Source organism: Saccoglossus kowalevskii, chromosome 17 (assembly GCF_978046115.1).
Source record: "Saccoglossus kowalevskii chromosome 17, keSacKowa6.1, whole genome shotgun sequence".
NCBI lineage: Eukaryota > Metazoa > Hemichordata > Enteropneusta > Harrimaniidae > Saccoglossus > Saccoglossus kowalevskii.
Genome location: NC_140657.1, coordinates 30,862,060 through 30,888,685, shown reverse-complemented (window position 1 = coordinate 30,888,685; position 26,626 = coordinate 30,862,060). Strand labels below are relative to the sequence as shown.

The 26,626-nt window shown below is 37.5% G+C and overlaps 1 protein-coding gene across 2 annotated transcripts; it reads left to right on the top strand.

Moving 5' to 3' along the window:
• Nucleotides 1–148: 148 nt before the first annotated feature.
• Nucleotides 149–8,755, top strand: LOC102800516 (large ribosomal subunit protein eL28-like). 2 transcript variants are annotated; one of them, XM_085492314.1, is made up of 6 exons: nucleotides 149–226; nucleotides 1,331–1,439; nucleotides 1,806–1,865; nucleotides 3,696–3,759; nucleotides 6,953–7,071; nucleotides 8,594–8,755. In XM_085492314.1, exons 2-6 carry the CDS (start codon nucleotides 1,350–1,352, stop codon nucleotides 8,678–8,680), a joined length of 420 nt encoding a protein of 139 aa, XP_085348440.1. In that variant the 5' UTR covers nucleotides 149–226; nucleotides 1,331–1,349; the 3' UTR covers nucleotides 8,681–8,755. The 2 variants fall into 2 exon arrangements, with proteins under 2 accessions (XP_085348440.1, XP_085348441.1); XM_085492315.1 differs by lacking the exon at nucleotides 149–226 and adding an exon at nucleotides 279–299.
• The last annotated feature ends 17,871 nt before the right edge of the window (nucleotides 8,756–26,626 follow it).

Genomic DNA, 26,626 nt, shown 5'->3' with positions numbered 1-26,626 from the left:
TTTTAACAAATCCGCATGAGATAAAATGGCACTATAATAACACTTATTTCAAATCAATTTCAGAAATGTTTGCACAATTTTTATAATTAAAATATGCAATGATCTACCTGACAGTTTGCAGTTTTTTGTGCGCAAGTAACGCCTTAGTTGGGCGAGATTTCACAGTGCGCATAAAATTAATACGCCAGGAAATTTGCCGTAGTTCTTCCTTTTTGCCCTGTGGAAGGTGAGATCAACCTCGTGTCTACGATTATCGGTGTTTCTTGTACAATACTGACATTAATACTTACATATTTGCAGTAAATATTTTACAACCTTTTGTTCAGTTTACCATATACCAGCCCTGCTGTTAGTTGGAAGAACTGTGGCTTATTTTATGTGCATACTTCGAAGTTAAATCTGCTTGTGTTTTCTGACGGCCAAATAAATAATACAGTCTCGGTTATACCACAAATGGCATTTACTCTCTCTTTGCGAATTGACCCAACTAACTTGATCAAACATTTGTGTAGAATAGACGTGCGTAACAATCTTCGCAGGAATGCCATTTTTAATTACATAAAACGCGTCAGTGTTTTAGAATTGCTCCATGTGGTGTATTATTAGGGTTAGGGGTTGTTGTGTACTTCAAGTCCAGTACCTTTGTAACATTAGTGTTCATTTCAGGGTTACATGTTCCCTCCACACTGACAGTAATAATAGGAAAATAGTGCAACTCTCGGTTGTTGATTTACAAACTTTGTTGTACTTCTTAGTGAATTTTATAACCTTAAAACTGTTCATCCAACACACAATACTAGCTAATATACCAAAAAGATGGATAAATTCAAATTTGTCCACTCATTTATGCAGTCACAGTGACATTCTCAAGATTGTGTTTTTAAAAATTTTACGGTTAACAGCAGTTTGCTTGCATTAGTATATATTAGTAATTTTGATGCAAGGATAATAAGACTAAAGATTATTATGCAAATTAGCAGTTAATTGTAATTTTTTTTTAACCTGTGCTACACTAAAGCCATTCTGTTTTTGATGCATTGAATTACACAAGTGTACACAGGCCAAACAGCTGCAAACCTTGTACATGAAATGTACTAGAAAATGTGCACTTAAAAATCTGGTTATTTTTTTATCAAGATTCAGAGATTTGTTAGAGCATTCAAATAAGAACATGGAGATTTTTTAACTGAAGGTGTTGTGATGCAGCTAAATTTTGTCTGAAATCACTTGTATTTAATTACGTTTGATCATAAGACCTATAACCCTATAAAAAACTTACAGAAAAGTAAATCTTTCAAATGGTTAACATTGTAATGTACTGTCGTTTCAGGACTAGATTACTTGTCACCATGGTGTCCTGTTCCCCAGATATCCAGTGGTTTATCATTAGAGACTGTTCCAGTTTTCTTGTCAAAGGGAATCGTACAGTTTTCACAAAGGTAATTACAAATATCATAGCTTTGGCCATGGAATTATTACTTGGTAATAAAGAAAGCTTAACCCTTACATGGGGCTTACAGGATGATTGTTTGTGCTGCATCCATAGCAGTAGTTATACATTAGTTATGTGCGACATATGGCCAGCAATAATCTGAATTCGGTAGTGGTAGAATAAACCACCTGAGCAAACTTTTGTTCACTCTGTGCTCGTCTTACATTTCAGAAGATACATTTGTACTACCACATTACTACATGTAGCAAGTAATGATTTCCTGGTTATTTTAAAATGTATGTGTCTTGATCGAGCAATTTCAGCAAATCGATGAATTCTCAGATATGTTTCTGATGTGTTTTTTCTTTCACAGGAACCAAACAACCTAACAAACAAGAATTCATTCCGATACAATGGTCTTATTCACAAGAAGGTATGTAGAAATATAATTTTTGTTACTATAACGTAGTTATTTACCTACCATTAAAACAGATAATTAGATTTGCTAGCAATTTTGGTTGCATTTTATGCAGCTATCCACAAACCCAGATAAAAATATACTACCATCAAACTACTTTACACACAAATCGCAGACCAAACAATCATACAATTTTGACTTTATGTTATTTACCATAGTCACTAATTATTAGAAAATTACTCTGAATAATAGTAATTTTGTATGAAATAATTTTATGGAAATTTGTCTGAAAATGACTAAAAGATTTTTAGCTCCGCTGTCGACTTTGTCGAGCGGAGCTTATCATATGAGTGATTGTCAGTCGTCGTCGTCGTCCGTGTCAATGTTTTACTTTTTCGACTTCTTCTTGAAAACTACAAGCCTGAATGCTTTGATACTTGGTGTATATATGTACCTTGGGTAGACCTCTCTTAGGTTTGTTCATTTCATGTTGATATCTTTAATTCTCTAATTTTGGTGAATATTTTTGTCATTTTTGGTAAAAAGTGATATTTTCGACTTCTTGTTAAAAACTGTAAGTCCGATTGCTTTGATATTACATATATAGGTACTACATGTGGACCTCTCTCAGATTTGTTCATTTTGTAATGATATCTTCAATTCTCTAATTTTGGTGAATATTTTTGTAATTTTTGGTAAAAAGTGATATTTTCGACTTCTTGTTAAAAACCACAAGTGCAATTGCTTTGATATTACATATATAGGTACTACATGTGGACCTCTCTCAGATTTGTTCATTTTGTAATGATATCTTCAGTTCTCTAATTTTGGTGAATATTTTTGTCATTTTTGGTAAAAAGTGATATTTTCGACTTCTTGTTGAAAACTGCAAGTCCGATTGCTTTGATATTACATATATAGGTACTACATGTGGACCTCTCTCAGATTTGTTCATTTTGTGATGATATCTTCAATTCTCTAATTAATTTATTTTGGTGAATATTTTTGTAATTTTTGGTAAAAAGTGATATTTTCGACTTCTTGTTAAAAACTGTAAGTCAGATTGCTTTGATACTATTCATATTGTTCATTTTCTAATGATGTCTTCAGTTTTTTAATTGAAATGTGCATTGCTAACAGCAGATCTATCTCAGCCGATAGGCTGCTTGTTTTGAAACCATTGTGATAAATATTTTGCCCGTTTATCAGATTGAGTGTTTTTTTTAATTGATGCCTTTTTAGCTCCATGGTCGACTTTGTCGAGCGGAGCTTATCATATGAGTAATTGTCCAGCGTCCATCGTCGGCGCCCGTCATCGTCCGTGTCAATGTTCTACTTTTTCAACTTCTTCTTGAAAACTACAAGCCTGAATGCTTTGATACTTGGTGTACATGTACCTTGGGAAGACCTCCCTCAGATTTGTTCATTTTGTAATGATATATTTAATTCTCTAATTTTGGGAAATATTTTTGTCATATTTGGTAAAAAGTGATATTTTTGACTTCTTGTTAAAAACCACAAGTTCAATTGCTTTGATATTACATATATAGGTACTACATGTGGACCACTCTCAAATTTGTTTATTTTGTAATGATAACGTCAATTCTCTAATTTTGGTGAATATTTTTGTCATTTTTGGTGAAAAGTGATATTTTTGACTTGTTGAAAACTGCAAGTCAGATTGCTTTTATATTACATATATACGTACTACGTGTGGACTTCTTTCAGTTTTGTTCTGTTGTTTTTTATATATACATTGTTCATTTTCTAATGATATCTCCAGTTCTTTAATTGTAATGTGCAGAGAGGCTGCTTGTTATATTATATTGGTTTGTTTGTTTTCAGACTGTTGGTGTTGAACCAGCTGAAGATGGGAAGGGTGTTGTCCTTGTAACAAAAAAGCAAAATGGTAAATATGCAAATGCATGTCATACCTGATCTGGCATAACTTGTCCAGAGCTTGGTGTACTTTAAACCACACCAAAATATTTTTATCAAATTTATCATCACTACATTATAATTTAAATGCTTGAAGTTTAATTATTGCACTTATTTCAGAAACAGCAGAATTTGGTAGATTGACGATAAAATTAGAAATTATTTTCCTTCAAATTAAATTCTGGCAGTGGTTATATAATCTGCCAGATAATCACATTTTTTAAATTGCAATGCACTGCATTTTAAGCTTGTATCTCTAATTTGTAATTATGCAAATGAGCAGATTCAATCTATAAACACGATTTTGGAAACTTCTGGCGGAAGTAATTTTTGACTCCCATGTGCGAAGCACAAAATGGGAGTCTTTGCAGTTAGTGTGTCTGTATGTGTGTATGTGTGTGTGTATGTGTGTCCGACTGTTCCACTGATATCTAAAGAACCACTCATTGGATTTTGATGAAACTTGGTACATAGATGCTCTGAACATATGCGCAGATTTGATTAATTTTTGGTAAAAATCCGTGGATACTAATTACCTAATTTGCATAATGATTAGTCAATTTTCGGTTTTTCCACTGATATCTCAAGTACTAATCATCACATTTCAATGAAACTTGGTACATAGATGTCATACGACACTGCACAGACCTGATAGTTTTTATGGTAATATCAGTACATATTAATTACCTAATTTGCATAATTAATTAATTTTCAGCATTTGATATAAGTAGTTAGCATTACATTTCAATGAAACTTGGTACTTACATACTCAAGGACTATGCAGAGATTGATTGTTTTCGATAAATATTTGTGCATATTAATCACCTAATTTGCATAATTAGTTAATTTTCAGCTTTTCCATGGGTATCTCAAGTACTAATCATCGCATTTCAATGAAACTTGGTACATAGATCCTTTAGGACTATGCAGAGACCTGATTAGTTTTAGGGTAAATAATTGTGCATATTAATTACCTAATTTGCATAATTAATTTTCAGCTTTTCTACTGATATCTAAAGTACTAATCATCACATTTCAATGAATCTAGAATTATGCAGACCCAATTAGTTTCCGGTAAATATTTGTGCATATTAATCACCTAATTTGCATAATTAACCAACTTTCACACTGATATCTCAGGTACTATACATCACATATCAATGAATGTACATGGATGCTGTAGGACAATAGACAGACCTGAATAATTGTGGGTTACAATCTGTACATATTAATTACCTAATTTGCATAATTAACCAATTTTAAGCTTTCACACTGATATCTAAAGTACCGTAAAAATTTCGACCGGTTTTAAATAATTGGTGTTAGAAATGTGACGTGTTTTTAGAGTCAAAATTAAGGTGCATTTTCGGACGGTCGAATTTTTCAGAATAGAAATCAGCAAATGAAAAAATGGGGATAGACAGTGTGCTTCATTAGTTTTTAAAAAATGCAATGTCCGTCAATTGACGTAAACTTCCTCATGTTTCACGGTAAAAGCAAAGGTCGTGGCCGAGTTGTAACTCAAAATCTAAACAAAGTCATCAATCAGTGAGTATTATGACAAGCAAAACAAAACATCAAGACGCGGAGAAGAGGTCAGCACAAAACTAATAGGTCAAAAGACAAAGCTGTCTCGCACTACCTAGGAAAACTTGCGAATGTTCGAAGTACAGGTACCCATTGGACAAAAGATACATGGAAGTTTAGCAAACTATCTCCCCGACCCAGTGCAATGTATCCGGTTAGAATCAAAGCTCACGTGTCCCTTATTTGAGGGACCAAATTCTGCCGTAAATTCGCCCTTGGATTAAAAAATAAAATGGGATTTAAGAAAATAAAATGGGACTTTTAAGGTGTATTTTGGCGTCATTTTTCGGACATTTCAATCAATCCTGCCGGCTAAAATAGAGTAAGTTTTACCGTAGTCATTGACGTCTGTCTATTCAAGAGTACACGTGTATGATTTTTATCGTGACTAGCGTGAGCGGGTAAGCTTCCTTTCGAGAATGAGCTGTTATCACTGTGAACAATGTTAAATTATTCTTCAGATGACCAGTTTATTTTTTAAAAACAACTAATTTTTTTATTTAAAAAAAATCATGCCGTTTTCGCATCAAAATCCAAGCCAAAATATCGTACTACAACATCAATCTCTTCCGCATTGCGTTCAATAACATTAACATATTTAAATAAGCTATGGTAATTTGAACACGTTGGCATCATCCAGCTTTTTGATTGGTTAATTAGCGATTTGACCTATTTGACCTAAGAGAACATGGCGGATATCCTACAGCATCAAACGTTTATACGAGACCGGAATTGTTCGCTTACGATGAAACTAAGTTGACTTTTATTTGTATTTCATAACCATTCAACAAATTTATTTTGTGTACATTATTATAATCACTACTGAGTACAGTAATAATCAACAATTCAGAAACGCAGCATGCCGAGATTTTTGTGTTCGTTTTTATTTGAAACTTCGTTTATTTAGAATATATCGTTACCAATAAAATAAAAATCTCTCAGTCAATCAGAAACCCGGATTCATGCCTTCGAGGAAGGTCCCGTTTGAACGCTCACATCGTTTTTTTTTTCGTTTGGGGGAAAACTAAAACTGGTCGCAATTTTCGAATAAGAATGAGTCGGCAATTTTTAGTGGAGTCGAAAATTTGGAGGTAAATAAAACACCGAAACCCGGCAAATAAGCAGGCGGACGAATTTTTAGAGGGGTCGAAATTTTGGAGTTTTCACGGTACTAGTTATTCCATTTCAATGAAACTTAGTACAAAGATGCTCTAGGACAATGTACAAACCTAATTAGTTTGGGGTAAAAATCTGTTCATATTAATTCCCTAATAAGCATAATAATTCATAATTTTTTGGTTCTAATCACATTTCAATTAAACTTGGAGACATAGATTTTCTGTTATATTGCGCAGACCTCATTAGTTTTACACTCAAATCTGGTCATATTAATTTTCTGATTTGCATAATTAGTTTTCAGCTAAGTAATTTCGAATTATATTTAATGTGTCTCCAATACTCTCAGCACATGGGAGTTCTTTCTAAGCTTTCTTTGATTTAAGATGTTGTGTGTGTGACCTACTCAATTCATTCATCTGCAGAGATGTCATTGCAACTTTCATTTTTTTTGTTTACAGCAAAGAACAAGCCGGCCAAATGGGCAACAAAAGTGTCATTGAAGAAAGATTGGAGACGTAATCTGACTTCAGTCAGGAATACTATCTCAAAAGGAAGATATCGTAAAGATCTTAAAATGGTATTTATAATACGCGCTATATACCAGGTCACAGAAATTGAGAACATTGACGATTTCCCTGCAATTCATGTATATTGTGACCATCAAAATTCTCATTGATTCCAAAATCCCCCAGTAAAGCTTTATTTAACCTGAGTGCAACTTTGTGCAATATGTTGAATGTTTTTTTGATTGTAACTTTTACTGATGACAATGCCAACTGTGCAGTGGTTATTGATTCTTCATTACTTCCAGGTTATGTTGGCAATTGAAGGAATGAGGCCAGACTTTTATTATCCCTTGTTTCCGAATGAACAGGAGCTGAAAATGAAATAAAAATAAAATTTTATTTTATTAATTTAAAAATAAAATTTTATTTCAGCGTAATTTCTTGTGCCCACCGACTTGTGAGTGCAAAAAATTGCTAAAAAAAATTATTTTTATCTTCATTTTGTTCCTCGCCCGCTGCCTAGAAAATCCAAGTTGCATTTTCGTGGGGGTATCATGATCAAAGTACCGAAGTCTCGCACAGATCTATACTTTATGCGCATTGGTTGATGGTGAATCTCGGGTATTGATCTCTCTGTGTGCTACTAGGCGGCGGCGAGATTTGTGGTGACACGCTGTCAAACTCTGTAGTCAAAAAACGAGAAATCACTCATTAATGCTGAAAATTGTGCCACAAATGGCGACATTACCAACCAGGTTTTACATGGAATAAAAATTTATTTAATTTCTTCTCTCTGATCAATCATCTCACTTACAATTCTTTGAGAATAACACAAATCTAATGGAAACAAAGAATTAATTTAATTTTTTTTCCACCCTCAAAAAAATATAAATATGACTTATAAAAACTTGATAAACATGGAATAAAAAAAAAAGTCGGGCCTAACTTTCTAATTAGAAAACAAAATAAAATTAGCAGAAGTGCAACATTATTTTGTATTTCTGGACAGAAACTTAGGAATGTAATAAGTGAAATGGAACCACAGCCATGTTATGTTTCTTTAATAATCTTGTGATAGCTCAGTATAAATTTCTTTTAATTGTATGTTTTATTGTATTTCTTCTTCACTTTCATACAAATTCAATACATAATTTAGAATTATAGAAACATCCAAGATATTGTGTTTCAGTGAAATGTTCAACTGTTGCCATATGACCATTGCAACACAAAGAGAACCCCAACTTAATTCATGATTTTAAAGGGGTGGGGATTTAGCCAAGCACCCTCCTCAGTAAACTGCTGAAATGTCAACTTACGCTCACTGCACAACATGTTTGGAAATGTATTGTCTGTTTTAAAACAAGAAGGGAGAAAAATATATTGTCAAGTATGGTATGTCATGTCATCAGTGAGCATAACAAAATATTACTGACAGAAAAAGGCATTTGTGTCTTTGTGCAAGAACAGTCTTTGGCTGCAAGTACAAACGCCTATATTGAATCAGGAATGTCCATGATGCAATCACTTGCATGTGAACTGAAATCATTACATTGAATTCTTACCCATAATTCTCAATGTCTGATTATATTACAGGCTGCTTTGCGTAGAACTAGTGCCATTCTGAAGAGTCAGAAGCCTGTCACTGCTGTCAAGAAGAGGACACGTACTAAGCGAGAATAATTATTAAAATCAGTTATCAACTGTATATTGAACATTCTTGTATGGTTTCAATAAATTGATTTCTTTGTGAACCAATCTGTCAATTCTTGTTTTGAATGCATTATCTTCTACAAAATACTATGAAGGTGAAGAACAAATCACATGACAATGTTCATTGGTTTAGTATGTACATGCATGCAGTGATAGTTACATAAAACAATATTTTCTGTATTGCAGTACTGAATTTTGATGAAATTGCATGGAACACAATGTAAAAAAAATTCATATTTTGCCACATTAAAACCCAGATTTTAAAAATAATTCAGTGATTAAAAGTACACCTGAAACTAGGCACGAATCATGCAACAACCAATCACACCCCATAAATATTTATTCACCAACCAGATACTTTGACTGGATCAAGTGTCGGCCATTTTAAAAGCATAGTGAGGGCGCTGTCCACAAGATAAGTCTTGCTTGCAAAAAATATTGAACAAATTTAAAATGACACTAACCTCGGTGAACAAGTAATGGTTCATAATTTATGTATGTGCATGTCTGTTCTACCAGTATTTTGAGAAATGTACACATTTTGATGAAATTTGTACGCTAGGGTAATCTTCAGAACCCTGCAACTTCATTGACACATCCTTCCAAATGAATTTCCAAAAATAGGGTCTCATGACAATAAAACGTCTCATAGCAACGAGAAAAATTACAGCTGGAACAACACTGCCAACTTTTTTACTTCCAGCCAAATATGATTACAGCTGGAACAACACTGCCAACTTTTTTACTTCCAGCCAAAATATGACAGGTGGACCAAATTGAACCACTGCATTAGGACATTTTATCATAAAATGGACATTGGGTAGATAATCTTTATTATTGTTACGTCATCAAAACACCAATCAGAGAGCAGCTTGTTTGATAAGTTTATTTGATGTATCAAATTGTATATATGCTTCTACTAAACATAAGCTCTGAGTTCTGAAAATCACTTCCTACGTGATCCAAGTCATAACTTGGGGTCAGTTTTGTTTACAATGTATATATCCCAAGATCTGCTAGTACCGGGGTATGTTAAATTTGTCAAAATTAAAACAGTTAAGGCAATATTAAAACAGGTAGGGAACATTACTATTGTATTCCACACACATTGTTTATATAATCATTTGCTTATTCATGCTTTTCAAACTATTTGCTTAAAAGCGTGGGCTTGCAACTATAATTTTCTCATCTAGTTCAAGTAACAATTGTGCCATTTTGCACCACGATTCTGATAAGTCAACCAGTTCTTTATTTCTAGGAATACCAATACACTTACTCCACTGTGTTGGTATCGGTGTGTTATGGCCATGGATTTTAACTTCATAGCTCTGTGAGGATTGCCTTTAGGCTCTCTTGATAGAATCTTTTGCATCGTATCTATCGAAAACAATATCTACAGCATTCATATCTCTGTAGAGGTTGGTGAACTATTTTGAAAAGCACCTCAGCAAGTTCTCCGAAGTAGGATGCACCTCCTTGTTTAACCATCTGCAGAATAGCCATGCCGTCTACCATCCATGCTGTTGGAATGTGTTGGTGTTGTGATTCCGCTTCTTTCTCTAATTCAGGCAGTAGCTTACCTTTTGCTGTTTTTAGCAGAGAACCATAAGCATGGGCCAATTGAACTGTGGACTGCTCATGCTTGAAAACATCTTTGAAATTAATTTCTCTTGTTAAAGCAGCTACTAAAAGCCGACTAAACAACTCTCTATCTGCATTGGTGGCCGCTGTCTGCTCTCCACCAACCTTCTTCTTTATTTTCTTGCCCATAGATGCGAATGTGTTTATGTTATGTCTATTCAATGGTTGAAAGAATCCTATTCTGTTTGTATTTAGTCTGTCTTCCACAAATTGATCCATTGCTTTCATTCCTATGTCGATGGCATTTATAAGCCAAGTAGAAATTGCTGGTGGTACCACTATGCCAGTGGCAATGTTGATAAGTGATGCCAGGCCCACTTCTATGTCAAATGGGTCTGCCATGTAGTTAGTGACAGTGCTAATTATCTGATTGACATCTCCTTCATCGCGCTGTATGCGGCCTGGAGTAGCTTCTTTGTGCTTTGCATGTGTGTCTCCCACCATATCACACATCACTTTCATAGAGGTTGTAATAGATGTGCGTTCATGAGCAGTGATAAACCATCTAGCAAGGGCTCCTGGTTGTAAAGTAAACCCAACAATCCCACCTTTTACCTTACTATCACGGTTTACTGTTTGTTCGAGTGCCATATCTGTCCAGACTTCACTTATTTGTTGAACAAGCAACAGCATGATTCCCTTGTACAAATTGTGCATATACTTTAAGGAACAATCTGGTAGAAGCTTCATGTCACTTATATACACTGACACCCATCCAGTGGCGGATCCAGCAAAATGTATTGGGGGGGGGGGGGAAAGCTTCGCTTAAGATATACGGAGCAAAAATCGTACACAAGCTATGCGTAATCCAGATGATATGAATCGTCATGCGTTTGGGGTGTGGCTCCCCCTGGATCCGCCACTGCACCCATCGGGCATAGTTGGTACGGTCAATAGCAAAGAATAGTGGCAACATCTCTATAACTACTGCCAGATGTAGTTCCCAGTTGCTTGCTCATTCAGCTCTTATAAATCGCAACAGGATATTAACCATTTCAATGTAATCATTCCAGAAAGTGAATGTTTGTGATGATGCACTTCTTGTAACGCAGAATCTGTTAAGTGCATCATGCACAATATTGATGGCGTCTCTTAACTGAGAGAGCGCTACTTCCAGACTAGGTATGTTATCATTCAAAACAGCAGACTGACACTCTTGAAGTTTGTCGTTGATGAAGTCAACATCACAATCTATCTCATTGCCTTGTATTCACTTACAAAATGCCTGCCACCTTAGTCAAAACAGGGCCTCCATTACCAGTTTGTGAGTTCTTACTCCACGATTGTAAGTTTTGCCTTTCAGTAGATTACTTGTTGTACTGCTGCCATACATCTGTGATTCTATAAGGATGTCTTCAATACCACTGTCAGCATATTTCTTTCCAATCACTGCCAGGAATGTTAGTGCTATGTGGAAACCACCCATTCTCAATACTGTTTTGTTAAACTCTTCAGTACACCTCCACTGAATTTCTTTGGCTTTACAGTATATAGCCTTGTCGAATGTCAGGACACTGTAATCTTGCCCAAGTATCCAAGTCATCTTGCACACATTTGTTATCACTGTATACACAGTGCTCCATTCAGTAGGTGATGCTGGAAGCATTGGGCAGTACCCAATTGATGTTACTTTTGGTACTTTAGAGGAAATCATTGAACTGTAAGCTGTCCATCCAGGGATTTGCTGGGTGGTAAGCCTTTCAAATTCAACTTCAATTAGCTTGATAGGACAACACCTAACAATAAGCCATTGTAAATCAATGTTAGCAGCTTGCTGACATGATTCAATATCAGAAAACCATTTACTGTCTACTTTCCCAAGAAGATTTGGATTAGGACGTCTTCCATGACGATTGTACTGTAGGATTGTGTGACAAATTGTTGGGTTACTAAGTGCTCGTTGTCTAGGTGGTATTATTTCCCCCTGCATCTCAGTTGGTACTATTCCAAAACAGCCTTCCGTAATTACTGGATTGAGGCGCTGATGCACTACCATAGTTGTGGCATGGGTTGTGTGTTTCCCATCTAATGTTTCTTCATTAATATCATCATTGTCTGCAGCAAACTGAACAAAAACTCCATGCTGTATATTTGATGGAATTATGACACCATCTGCACCTGCTTTCCTCTGTTGATCCATTGCAATAGCAGTGTCAATTCTCTCCAGGTCTTCATAACTGACACAGTGTGCTAGCTTGTGTACCATTGATACTACCTGCTTTGATCCTGTCATATGTTGTATGGACATTGCTAGCCCAACATGATTAGGGATACGTTTTGCACCTCTGGGCACTATATGGATCATGTCCTGACCAACTGATAATATCTGTCTGTGTAGATTCCTGTGGTTGGATGTTCTCTGTAACACGTAGGACATAGAAAATGTTTTTCTGTTTATAAGAATGTTATTTTAAACCTCAGAAATTAGTTCACAAAAACATTCTTGATATATATTCTCGTCTTTTTTGTCACTAGTAAGTGACAATTTAGACTCTTGGTTTCGTTTTATGGTGAAAATCTTTTGCAACTTTTGTGGTATTTTGCTTTATATGCGATTAAGTCCAATCCAGATATCCTTTTCAGGACAGTGTCATCTTCCTTTTTATCAGCTGCTTCGAATAGAGTTTGTTGCCCTCCAAAAGTTAGTATTTGAGACAGACTCTTGTCCTTCTTGTTATACACCTTCTGACATATTATATACACATTCCAGTTAACAGGCTGACAGGTAGATCTTTGACTGCGCAAGCTTGCACACTGACTGGAGTCCATGGATGTGCTAGTTTCTGCCATTGGACATGGACAGGAACTTCTTCCTTGATGCATAAATGGCTTTAGGTTTGTTTTGCTGCAGTAAGACTGGTGACATCGTGCATGATAGTGTACTTGTGGCAATGTCAATAATGAATCAATATCCAAAGACTGTAATCTCTGATAAATATGGTCTCGTCTAGCAAGATATGCACAATGAAAAGACTTTATTCCTGCTGGAGTTGCAGTCCTTTGCAGTTTGGGTGTCGAAACCTTGCAATTTGTACACTTAGACCAGTCACTAACCAGACGAGTTTTTTTTGTTAGAAGGGTCAAGATCTCACGAAAGTCATCAGCCATTATTGTATTTATTTATTTATTTATTTATTTATTTATTTATTTATTTATTTATTTATTTATTTATTTATTCATTCATTCATTCATTCATTCATTCATTCATTCATTCATTCATTCATTCATTTATTTATTTATTTATTTATTTATTTATTTATTTATTTATTTATTTATTTATTTATTTATTTATGTTCTTGCTGCTATCATAGAGTTACATCAAATTGTCATGACATGCAAAATTATTATATTTGTACATTTCTTTCTTATATCATAATATAAAGCCAAAAAGTGTTTGCTTCTCGGCATAGTAGGGACAAATGATGATGCCATACGTGATGTAGTTTTAATATTTTTTCCATATATACCTCAACAAGATACTTGGGCTACATTTAACATGTATTAAATAATACTTTCATATATATGCCATATCTCAAACAAGTTCTTGGTGACACAGAGCATAGCGATGATATACCACAACTAATGGAGTACTTTGAAATTCCGAATTATGTCAAACTTTTGAAGATAAAAGATATTGCTTTGCTCAATGGATTTATTTTCATATCACAGTTATTGAAACTATTTTGCCAATTTCCTCAAAATAATAGCACATTGACAGACAACTGAATGTTGTTACTGTGGCCAAATGATTTTGAATACTTATCATTGACCCATTATATGTTACTAATTAAAGTCGTCTTTAATATTTGATTATCATTAAATGCATTTAAAAACTAAATTTTATACTGCCACACATGTTTTCAAACATGGTATATATCTGTATAAAACAAAATCAAAATGGATGCGATGTGAAAGAATTGAATAACAAATTTACTTACCTATACACACAGCATACGTTGACAGGTTACAATATCGCCTTCACACTGTGTGAATTTAGTGTACAATTTGTGTATAATGAAATATATAGTTCAGTTGGATAATAGTATCTCTGATTAACTACAACAATTAACACAACGCAAATTCACAGACAATCACAAAGAAAGGCAGCTCAACTCGCCAAACAAAGAATACCATGCACTACAATGATAACTCTGTGTGAATAATTACATTGACTGTTTATCATATAGAGACTCTTTTACAAACTTTTCGATATCACCAGAGAACTCTTCTCCAAAACAGTGATTTATTACTGAACACTAGAAATAAGTAAGCGCAGTAATTCTCATAACAGTGAATATTGCACAATTTTGATGAGACAATCATTTGTATCATAATTCTATGCCACATCATTCTAATGTTCCCTTTATCGAATATATTGAGCAATTTACAATGATTCTACGGTTAAGCAAACTCACCATGCTTTGATACAGGTATGCCAGCAACTCGTTTGCGCCCAGAGTATGTCGGGCGAGATGCGAATCATAGATGTGTTTGCTAAAGTTGAATTGTCTAGTTAGTCATCAATATTTTTTTGATAATTATTATTTCTATAATTATTGCTGTGCAGTAATAGCTTTGATGTTTAGTTTAGATTATCAGTATTCCCATTAATATCATATGTCATATATATGATGTTATCACCACTACCAGTGATTGGTTTAGAACTGACCAATCACAACTTGAGCCTCGGGTCATGTGATACTCGAGAACCTCGTGGTTCCGCCATTATTATTATTTTTTGTTGTTGTTTTAAGCCGATGGCGATGTTTCAATAGATGTAAATCCTGACATGAAACTTTCCGACCTAATTGTTGCGACCCATGGTATACAGTGATTATACTCCAAGCCAAATCACAGCCACAGAGTCATCAATGCATCGATAGTCATATGTATGTGTACATTGACTTAAGTATATACAAATTTATTCACACAAAATTAATACTAGTCGAGTAGGAAATATGGGTTATCATGCACCCCAATGATATATTTTTTTAACTTATATTTTTTTAATCGTCAGGTTGTCTATTACACAAATTTTGATGTTTCCATTGCAAAAGTTTGTCCCATGACGTCACTAGGCGGCCATTTTGACAGCTATCTTGGATTTTTGTACAAAAATCAATAATCGGTATAACTTTTGAACCAAACATCCCAGAGCGACAAACAAATGCATTTATCCATATAATTTGGACATGGGGAATTCAATCTTATTTTTATTATTGGAGCAGCATAAATGCCCAAAAGCCAAAATATTGTTGGAAAATTAGTATCATTTTTGATCAATTAGCATAAGTAGTAAAAATAAGTACACAATATTATACATACAAAACAATATGTATTCACCAATATATCTGTAAATTAATATTAGTGAAAAGCACAAAAGCGTAGTTCAGTGATCATACTTTCAAGTACGAACAATTATAATTTTACAGAAAAATTATACGATATTTTTTTGGTAATGTGTTATGTTGCATTTAGTCACCATCACTTAAAAATGTTCAAAACCAATCTCTTGCTCTTCTTCTTCTTCCTCCTGGTCGTCATCTACAGTTTTCACCAGCAAGTCAACGAGAGAAGAAGATAGGATCGGGCCATATGACCACACATATACCTTTCTCATTCTTCATCCAGCCCTGTCCTGGATCATATGGTTGGGGGACAAGTAGACAGACTTGTCAGCTTGCTTAAAGATGGCAAGCCGATAATTTACACGTGCAACATGTGGAACAAGATTGTCCCTACAAGGTGGAAGCCTGGAAAGATCCACTTTTGATTCATTTGTCAGCTTTTCATCCTCCCCTACCATCTTCTTTAGCATGATACTATGTAATAAATTAATATCATTCTCTTGTTGGTGACCATATATCAGGCACGTGAAGGCTTCAATGTCATTCATATCCTCTGGCGCTACAGACCATTCATCACCGGGTTCCCTAGAAAATGAAAATATGACACATTATATAGCTATACGCTTACCAATTACTGGTTGATATGAACCACAATAAACATATGTATACTCGGAAAGCACTGACCTAAAGGTGGTTTGGTACTTGGGGTTACTTTGTAGCTTCTTCATGGGTCCCACCTTGCCTTTGCCTTTAAATGCACTCGTTACATCTTCCCCTGTAAACACATACACGCCAAGCATCATGGTAAAGTAGTTAGGTCCTTTCAATTCTGATAATTCACTGACATTCACTATCTGGCGATGCTTCCCAGTGCCAATATCAAGGTAGATTTTGAGAGTGATTGAATGGGCATGGTGAAGTAGAATGACGAAAATGTCAGTGTCTGGTGTCCTTACTATTGCTGATTTGTACCCCAATTTGGCTGCATAGAGCACGTAAAGCACAACCTGTGTATCAGTCTCTTCGTGGTTTGATTTTAGCTGACCTATTTCACATACTGTTACCTAAAAAAACTTAATTTTTACAAAATATATTTTCGAATATTTATATTATAGTTATTGAAATGTAATTACAATGCTGTCATTTAAGTAACACATGCATTGTTTGAATTTCAATATTACTCACATCACCATATTTTGAATTCAATTGATATGATATGCCTTCCACAACTACCACTGCCATGCCACTTTTCTCTAGACGAGTTGCTACTGATTTGCTACTCCACAGCCGTAGCAGGAGTTTACAGAGTTGTTGTTTATTCTCTTCATTTGCCAGAAATACTTTGAAATCGTTGGGCTTTCTTGTTGCTGGGCCTTCTATGATATATCTCCTGAGCATGATATGAATCAGTGGAGAAGAGAATTTCTTTAGCCACCATTTGATCCAGAACTTTGAGGAAAATGTCTCCAATTGTTGGAGGAATGTTTATCAATGCATGAAACAATGTATTTCCATCCTGTATGTAGAAGGCATCAAGTGGATAAGACAACTCGCTAACATCGTCTTCTATCATAAAATGAAGAGCTGCAGCCTTGTTAGTCTTATTGAATAATCCATCAGCTGTGCCTAGGCTGTGAGGAACAGGTGTAAGTGAGTACCGCATCAACTCATCAAGGTCAATCGGTTCATACATATGCTGTGACTTGATGAGTAGGACGAATGCGAGGTCACTTTGCTCACGGTACTGGATCAGTTGGAAAGTTGAAAACATAAATCATTATTTGTTAGGAATGTTTCTAGCCACACCAAGTATCTGTCGAGAGTTGAGATAGGCTTGTTCATGACAACTGAACATGTTGTACAATTTTCAAAAGTCAACAACAATGAGTTATCAAGAAATAAGTATTATCATGATTTACCTGGAGTAGTCCATCATATACAAAGAATAGATCTGCTATGCCCCGTTGCACTTGTGGAAGAGAGTCAAGTTGTTAGTTTTCACAGAATACTGCAGCATTAGAATAAGACGTGCATGGTTTATTACATTAAGCCAAAAGATTGTTGTCTTGCCAAGGTGGCCTGTACGTACATTGTCTTCATATACAACATACTCCTCAAGGTGAAAGTAGAGGGGCCCTGCAAAGCAAGGTTGAGGGTCTCACGACTACATGACAGGAGTAGAGCTGAAGGATTAGTGTTAGTGCCTTCATGCATCCACCAAGATCGAATGTGTTGAGGATATACACCTGTCCTACCTCCATGGTAGCCTCCTCATCAATAGCATGAGTTAGTGCAGTCTCAAGTTCCAAGCTGAAGTCATATGTCTCACAGTGACCGAGTCTGTTGAGAATAGTTGTGAGCTGTCTAATGCGGTATACGTGTCGTATGGTGGTGCCCAGAAGGATGTGTTTTGATAACTTCCACTCTCCCTTTGTCACACCTCGACAGATGTCCTGAAAAAGAAAACAAAAATAAGATAGACTGGAATGACACAAAACTATTTTAAAATTATGGAGAACATTATCTTTAAGACATGTCAGACTTAATATTACATACCTGGCCAATGGAAAGCACTATACGTCCAATCTTCTCACATATTCCCATGTCAGCATCATGATATTAAAAAACTTGACTAACTCAGCGGGAAGAAGTGCATCTGGTGAGTGCAACTCAGGATCATCTGCTGTAGGAGGCCAAGGAAGTGGTTGTGGCTGATTGAATGCTTGATTGATTTTAGTGCAAAGAAACTTGGCCACTTCATGATACTTGTTTTTTGATCCAGGCTTATATGCATATGTCACTGCATCTGCAACAGACATGTTGGTACTGTACACCAGGTTATAGGTGATACAGCCTTTGTCACCTGGATTGACCTTTGCAAAGGCGATTGATTTATGAATGTCATGGTTCTCAAGACGAGCAATTAGCTTCTCACTCCTATAAACTGGATTAGCAAACCCATGTCTTTCCAATTACATAGTCCTTGATGAAATCAAGTACAGTATTTAAAGCCTTGAGATGAGCATCAGCAAGACGACCTTGCTCTGTGTTGTACACATAACTAGATGATTGGGATTTATCACGCATGTGATTAACATACTGCAAATTGAATGACTTGCGACATGAGTGGTGGAAATTTACCTCTCGTGCAAACAGGTTTTCACCTTGCACCATCCAATGAAGACGGATATTTCCCACTTCTAGCACTCTAGACTCTATCTGTTTCTAGGTTGGTTCTTTAAAGTTTCCATTCCTTGTCCTTAAATACAGGGAATTTAATACACTGCTCAGTTTTTCCTGATACTTTAACTTTGTACCTTCCACAAAAGAAACCTTCTGGAGGGAACATGTGCATGCCAGAAGATGGTTTTCGGGGAGAACGTGATGTTGAAGTGGCATATTAGAACTCTTCAGACCATCTTTGTTTTTAGTGCCTCTGTGATAGCCAATTTGGTCTAAATAAAAACCAGCAAGACTTCTTGGAATATTACTGCATAAAGTCGTTTGTCACGTATATCATGCAGCGGAGCAAACTTGTCTGTTGCAGATCATTTAATTTTACTAATGCCACTTACATGCAAACTACATCTTACAGGAGGACGCTTGCGTACATCTTCAGACACAATGCCATTATTTCTCTTACGTTTACTTGGTTCAGGCATGTTTGGCTACCTCTACACAATTGTTCTATTTCCGGAAAAATCAAAATCGTCATCTCACAGCCTGGATGCGCGATAATACATGTGCACATCAAAGCGCGCATATACGCGCAGCGCACTCTACACGTGGCTACCATTCGATTGCATGACAGTGAAATGTGTGAATCTGATGTGCATATACTAAAATGATTTGTTTATCATTGTTACTGGTCAAGCTGAATATTTGTTACCATGCAGGCTTTTTATTGAAAATTATACACATGCATTTTAAAATATTAATTGCAGGTTTAAATGGTTTTATTTTATTTTTAAATCACACAAACAACATTCTCATTGAATTCCCCATGTTCCAATTAAATGTAAAAATGTATTTGTTTGATTCTGTAAGATGTCTGGTTCAATAGTTGAACCGATTATTGTTTTCTGCAAACATCCAAGATGGCCGTCAAATAATTAATTATAAAATATATTATAAAATGATTTGTGGTCAATGCCACATGCAAAGCAGAGTGTGTTAACTTATTTTGAAACACCTGACAACCCTTCATGTATACCAAGGAGTCCATATATATTTCTCTTACTCAAATTGACTATGTATTGTAGTGTGCTTGTCAGTTGTTGTGGACTGTTTTGTCAATCGCTGTCAATCGTTTGTTTTGTGTCTTTGACTTGGAAATATACTACAAGATTTTTGTGTAACCCCAATCATGCAAGCTCCATGTACTTATACATTGATTTGACCACATAAAGGCTAAGGATATGCGGTCGTGTCCCACTTTGATGATTTCTATCATATCATATCAGATGATGGGTGATCAGGGATATTAGAATTATTGTACTAATTATATTATATAATGACAATATTCTAGGTGTCGGCTTTATGGGGTGACAGTACTAACAATCTAGATAGACAATTAAAAAACAGGTTGATTTTTTGAAGCGTGTGAGTAGATTATTTGTGTGTCAATAACATTTTACAGTCAAGCAGTATGTAGATTTATCGTAATAGCATAGTTATAGGCTATACGACAATTGTATGTCTGTATTTTATCCTATAACAAACAGAATATTAACATACCACTTGATTTTGACATGTTTACTCTATACATATGATTGTAATTAGCACGTATGCTGGTATATACCTCTATTAAAGAGTGTTTATTACGATCACACAATAAATGGGATCGAAGGATCACAATGACATAATAAATATTGACACTGGACCACGATTATATATTAGGTATATAATACGTATGTGTGAAGGACCGCATTTTTATAATAAAAATATATATAATATATATAACGATTACATAATAAATATGCGGGAACTGTGGATGTGTTTTGGTTAAGTGATATAACGACACACTTTTGGTTAGAATCTGTCAAATCGCGCGAGTACAATTTAAAAATTATAAAGTATATTGCAGAATAAGTATGCATTTAATCGCCTAGTTCAACGTCTAAGCATGTCTATTTGACGTAGTATTTACCCTGACCTGTTTATGTGTTTATGTGTTTATGCTTTTTAATTTTATGTAATCGGGTGTTTTAGTCATAATTAATGAATTATGATTTTTTGGAATACTAACAACAATGCTGACAGTGACAGGCGAGCAGATCCTCAGAACCCTTGGTTTGGTAAATGGAAACAGGGCAGTAAGTAAAAATATTAGTCGTATTTTATTTATTTGTTATTCATTATTTTCAAATTAAAAGATCGACAGATTACCTATACACATCAGACAAATTTTGTGGATTTTTCTTGTACTTCAAATGAAAAATGTCTTGTATTGAATATTGTGTTCACTGGGCTTATGTTTACAATCTAGGAACGCTGTCTAGGTCATATTCATTAAATGATTTTTTGAAAAATAGAAGCCTAACCAGTCGCATTGTATAAAATATTATGACTGTGGGTTTTCCCATTTTTATAATCGTAAGAAGTTTCACAGTTCTTATGCCTACAATATGATCAACAATATATATATATACCTTATTTTCTTCATCAGATCGCTTGAAATCCACAAGGCCAGTAACTTACAGTGAGTGGGTTATTGTTCAGAACATTACCCCGTCCACTACAACATCAGTTACATCAAATAAACCAGTATTACAACTCAAATTTACTGTAGTGTGAGTTTCAGTACGTGATTTATGCGTAGGTGGGCATCACAATCTTTAAATCTTTAATAAATTATCATCTATGTAGTGGTGCAATTGAAAAATAGGCAGAGGGTTCTCCGAACCCGACTATTCACATAGTTCATACCCATCATAGACTCCGGTCAGTCAAAATGACTATTTTGAACTGTGGGCATTATTCAGAGATTCTGCCAATGTTGGAGAGCTCAAATCCAGGTCAGGGGAAGCCCCATTACCCCATGATTTGTTTCCTTTCACAAACCAAGTGACCGAGGTAAGGTGGCAAGTTTCCTTTCTCTCCGCACCAAGAACTAGACCAACGCTGCGGAAAGTGTGGGGTGGTTGGGGGGACGCAGAGTCTATGGTGGGTATGAACTATGTGCCTAAATTCATTACGTTCAATCACCCACCATAGACTCCGAGCAGTCAAAATGACTAGGCAGAGTCAGACGCCGAGAGGTGGCGAGTTTTCCGAGCAAATACAACTACCACTCATCACCTACTTAAGACCCAAAAGAGGGTGATGTCTTACCTTGCCAGTGCTGTCCCCGGAGCAAAAGCCAAAAATGCTGCTACGGTGACAGGATGTGCCCGAGAAAGTTAGACGCAAAAAACAATTCAGGGGGTAGTATGCTTTCGGAGTAGAAACCTAAACAGTTCTGCATGAGGACTTCTTAGACCGACCTATTGCCTATGCGCAGAAACCCCTGTGGTCGTCTGGGCTGGGTCAGCAATCAGAGTCTGACCCGCTACTATGGGACCCAACCTAAAGAGTGGATTGGGTGTCTCTTAGGTAGTAGTTGATAAAGACGTTTTGTGTTCTCCAGTAGCCTGCCCTCAGTATATGCTCGAGGGGGTGCCTGACGCTAGTGCTAGTGTGTTAGCAATCGCACGGACCTCATGCGAGCGTACTTGGTGTCTCTGCAAGTTCTGTGTCGAGGAAGTTAAAGTATATATACCTCTAATACAGTCGCAGTAATCCACCTGGCGATGGAAGTCAGGGAGGCCGGCCTATCCTGCCTGCCTGGGCCGTAACACAAAAAAAATGTTTGGCACCCCATCTTGAATCCTTTGTATGGTTCTCGTAGCAACTCATTGCTCAAACCGGGCAGAGAAGCAATTACACCTGATCCTCTGGGCCGGCAATATTTGACAGCCGGGGGATAACGATCGGCTGAGGATTGTGTCCTAGGATTTGGTTCTTGGTGAGAAACCTGATTTGTGTCTTTAGCACGACTTGATCGTCCATAAAGGCGGTGCACCCTTCCTACATCGTCAAACAGGTGGACGAAGAAGACTGCTATCTGGCCAATAGAGGGATGGCATGAATCAATCTCCATTCCACTACACCAATCAGTGTATGCTCGCCACTTCAAGTTGTTGGCAGCGTTGGTGGAATCCCTATTCGCCCTGGCCAGGAAGTTGGCAGCCCGCTCAGATAAACCTTTCGTCTGTGCGAGTCTACTGAGAGCCTCCACGCATGTAACTGGTACACCGCTGGGCTCGTTGGAAGTGCACTGACCGGTTGGGACAGCAGGTCTGGTAGGTCTGGAACCCTACTGGTGTTTCGACTACCATTTCAGAAGTGGGAACCAGGCTTTGGTTGGCGAATTGGGTAATATGCAGGTGTGCTTCAGTCGAGGTTTCTCCAATACCCGGTGAATTAGCAAGAAGGGTGGAAAGGTGTACGCATCCATGTGGGTTCACGGAATCGACAAGGCATCCATGGCCCAGGCCCCTGCTGTTGGTAGGAGTGTACGTCAGAAGCTTGGCGTTCCGGGAGATGAAGCGGCCTCGAAAGGGCACCTGCCAGACGTCTGTTCCTTACTCCTGGAAGGGGGTGAGCGGGTAGCTCCACATTGTATTCCAGGCACCAAAGGAGAATTTGCTTTGCTAGGACTGACATTGATGGAATTGATGTAGGAGACCACCATTGTGTTGTCTGTGCGGGGCAGGACTCTGTGGTCATGAACTATGGGTAGAGAGCATAGTAGAGCTAAGTGCACTGCTTTCAGTTCGAGCCAGTTGATATGGCAGTCCCGAACCCAATGCGGGGGCCATACTCCTTTGGCTTGAACGTCCAATAGATGCGCTCCTCAACCTTAGAGGGAGGCATCTGTTACCAGAGTCATAGCTGCAGTGAGTAGGTCCATGGGGACACCCTGTCCAATATTTGCCAGTGACGACCACTGGGGCAGAGCTTCCTTCGCTTGGTCCGAAATCAATACCCCCTGTCTAGTTTTCGTAGATGAGCTCGGTGTTGTAGCATTGTACCGATCAGCTGCATAATGCGACCTGGGGAACTACCCTTCGAACCAAGGTCATCATTCCCATGATCCGCATTAGTTCTTGGAGGGACACTGAGGGAACACTGACTAGTCATCCGGCTAGGCAGCTTAATGCCAGGCAATGCGCCTGAGATGGACTTACCAAGCCTACCTCCGTGTTGAACTCCATGCCCAGAAACACCAACTGTTGTAATGGGTAGGGATGGGACTGATTTACTAAAAAGCCCAACTGGTGAAGTAAATCCTGCGTTAGCCTTATTAGCTCAGCTAATAAACCCCTTGCTTTGGTTGTGTAATACCAGTCGTCTAGGTACGGATTGATGTGTTTCATCACTGGTGTACATGTAGGAAGCTGTGCATAACCCAAAGGGGAGTACCCGAAATTCGAATACTTGGCCAAGGTGGGCGAATTTAAGGAGGTAGCAACTCGCTTGGTGCATCGGTATGTGCAGGTATGCATTATTTAAGTCTAGTGAGACTAGCGAGTCGAATCAGTGGATGGAGAGAAAAACGCTGCTTGGCGTCTCCATGCAGAACTGATCAAGGAGCACGTACTGATTTATTCTGCTTAAGTCTAGAACAAAATGCCAGCCATCTGTAGATTTTGGTACTACAAACACATTTGAGTAGAAGCCAGGACTTAGTGCAGGCTGATCTATTTGTGTATGGTGCCCTTTCCCAGCACACTGTCTACTTCCTGTCTGATTACTTCAACCTTGTGGGCGTCTCCTCGCAGTGCCCCCAGAGGAGGTGGAGATGTCAGTGGTATCCTGTAACCGAGTGTCACCACCTGAAGAGTCCAGTGTTCGGCCACCCGCTGCCTCCAAACTGGAACACACCGGCACAGGGATATGTGGCCATGGGTTCGGCGGTTGCGAGGTGTGGGTGCTCTCTCCTCCCATGAGGTGAGTTTCCACGAGTCACTAAGTTGTGACCTGGCCTTTCGCCGACAACATGCCCCCCCCATCACAGAGGTAAGCGTCAAGCATGCTTCACCAGCTGCCGGGGTGGACGACCACCCGAGGAGGATGAATAACCACCACCTGGACCCTTCTTCCCTGGGGCAGGGCGTGCCGCTACTCTTCCCTTCCGTGGAAGGTTATTAGCGCTTGCCTCTGACTCACTCTGGCTAGTGGACGGGGGTTCCCCAGAAGAGACATGTTTTGAATGCGAGCAATGCTTTTTGTGTTTCTTCCTGCTTCCCGACCGAAGGCCGCAGTGGAGACAGCTTGCTCTGACTGCATCTGATCTACCCGGCCTGCCAGGGACGCAATTTGCCCCGACAGTCCTTCGACCAAAGCCCTCATCTCAGAGGCAAACTCGGCGCCGTTCGAGGACGGATCCACAGAGGGACCCGCAATGGCCCCATAGAAGGAAAGACCTCCAGTAACACAGCCTTGCCGTTGCCGGTAAAATTGGGTAAACTATCGCCTAAAAAAACAGACTGTGAGGATGCCCTCTGATCAGCGAGGGAGACCAAAAAATATTGGTACTTCCACCGTTGGGCCTCTTACCCAACGTCTCAGTACACACAGTACCAGTAGCCGAGCGTGAGGACTTTCCACTAATGCCAACCCACAACTCACTTTGACTTATTATAATGAATGCGGGACCTTTGCTGCGAAAATGAGTGATGCGGTCAATCTCAGCGATTTTAATTTGGCACTGGAAAGCGTCCTAAGAACTCCAGTGATTACACACGCCTTCAAGGCAAAAACCTGAATCCCTCACGCAATCAAGACATAAATAGCATTTTGAATGTGGGTTCCATTCTGGTAAACTCTGACTACAACCACTGCAAAGTCGCTATGAAACCAGAGGAGACAAAACCGTTGGCGAGACTCTGGTGCTGTCATTACATCTATCCATTTCTAAATACATAGGAAAAAATAAAAATGAACATGACATGCATGAGGGAAGCAAAATACAGTTGGAAAAGGTGACACAAAGTAACGAACAACGTGGTTAAATTGCGTCGCCGGGTTTTATTTTCTTTGTTGTGAAAAATTATACACACAAAGGGGAAATCGACACGGGGTGAAAATAATAAGAAAAACTTAGCAACCCAAGCCAGAAACCTGGACAGGAAAATGCAGGCCTTCCAGGCAGAGCCGCAAGACTTCATCCCCCGTGCAGAGATAAAGAAAGTGTGAAGGACAAGGTAAGGTGGCGTCGTGATTCGTTACGTAAGGGAAAACAATCTTGGGGTCATGGGCCCTGACCTAGATTTTAGCTCTCCGTCATTGGCAGAATCGCTGATTAATGCCCACAGTTCAAAATAGTCATTTTGACTGACCAGAGTCTAAGGTGGGTAATTGAACGTAGTGAATTTAAACTTTTTGTTTTCTCATTAAAACTGTTGGTAATGTTTATTAAGTTATTTCGTACTTATTTTTGGTATATAAAATCGTGAAGCACATTTAAAAACAGATTGTGTATTGTATTGTAAAATTTGTATATGTTATTTCTAGATAAACAGTGACAAAAGAGGGAAGCATCAAACGTTCGTACCCTAGTTATTCACGCATCTGATAATGTTAATGTAATTAGTTAAGCACTGACATTCTTTTGAATAATGTCATATGACATTTCGACCATTAGTGAACAGCTCAATGCACATTTGAAAATTGATAAATACATTAACTGCTGTCCCCAATCATTGATTCAAGTTATTATTAAAAATCTATTTTACCACGCTATTACAATACTTGCTGCCTTCAATCATTTAATATTAGCTTATACCACAGATATAATCCAAGATATACATTGCCAGAGAATTTCCAACACGATTGTGTTGATTCCATACTGCATACCCGTTCTACACCTGTTTGCATACCA

Bases quoted from the DNA above. Each gene is read 5' to 3' on its own strand.
- LOC102800516 (XM_085492314.1), top strand. From the start codon at position 1,350: ATGGTGTCCTGTTCCCCAGATATCCAGTGGTTTATCATTAGAGACTGT. The intron at 3,760-6,952 runs GTAAATATGCAA...TTTTGTTTACAG, and splicing joins TGTAACAAAAAAGCAAAATG to CAAAGAACAAGCCGGCCAAA. The intron at 7,072-8,593 runs GTATTTATAATA...ATTATATTACAG, and splicing joins ATCGTAAAGATCTTAAAATG to GCTGCTTTGCGTAGAACTAG.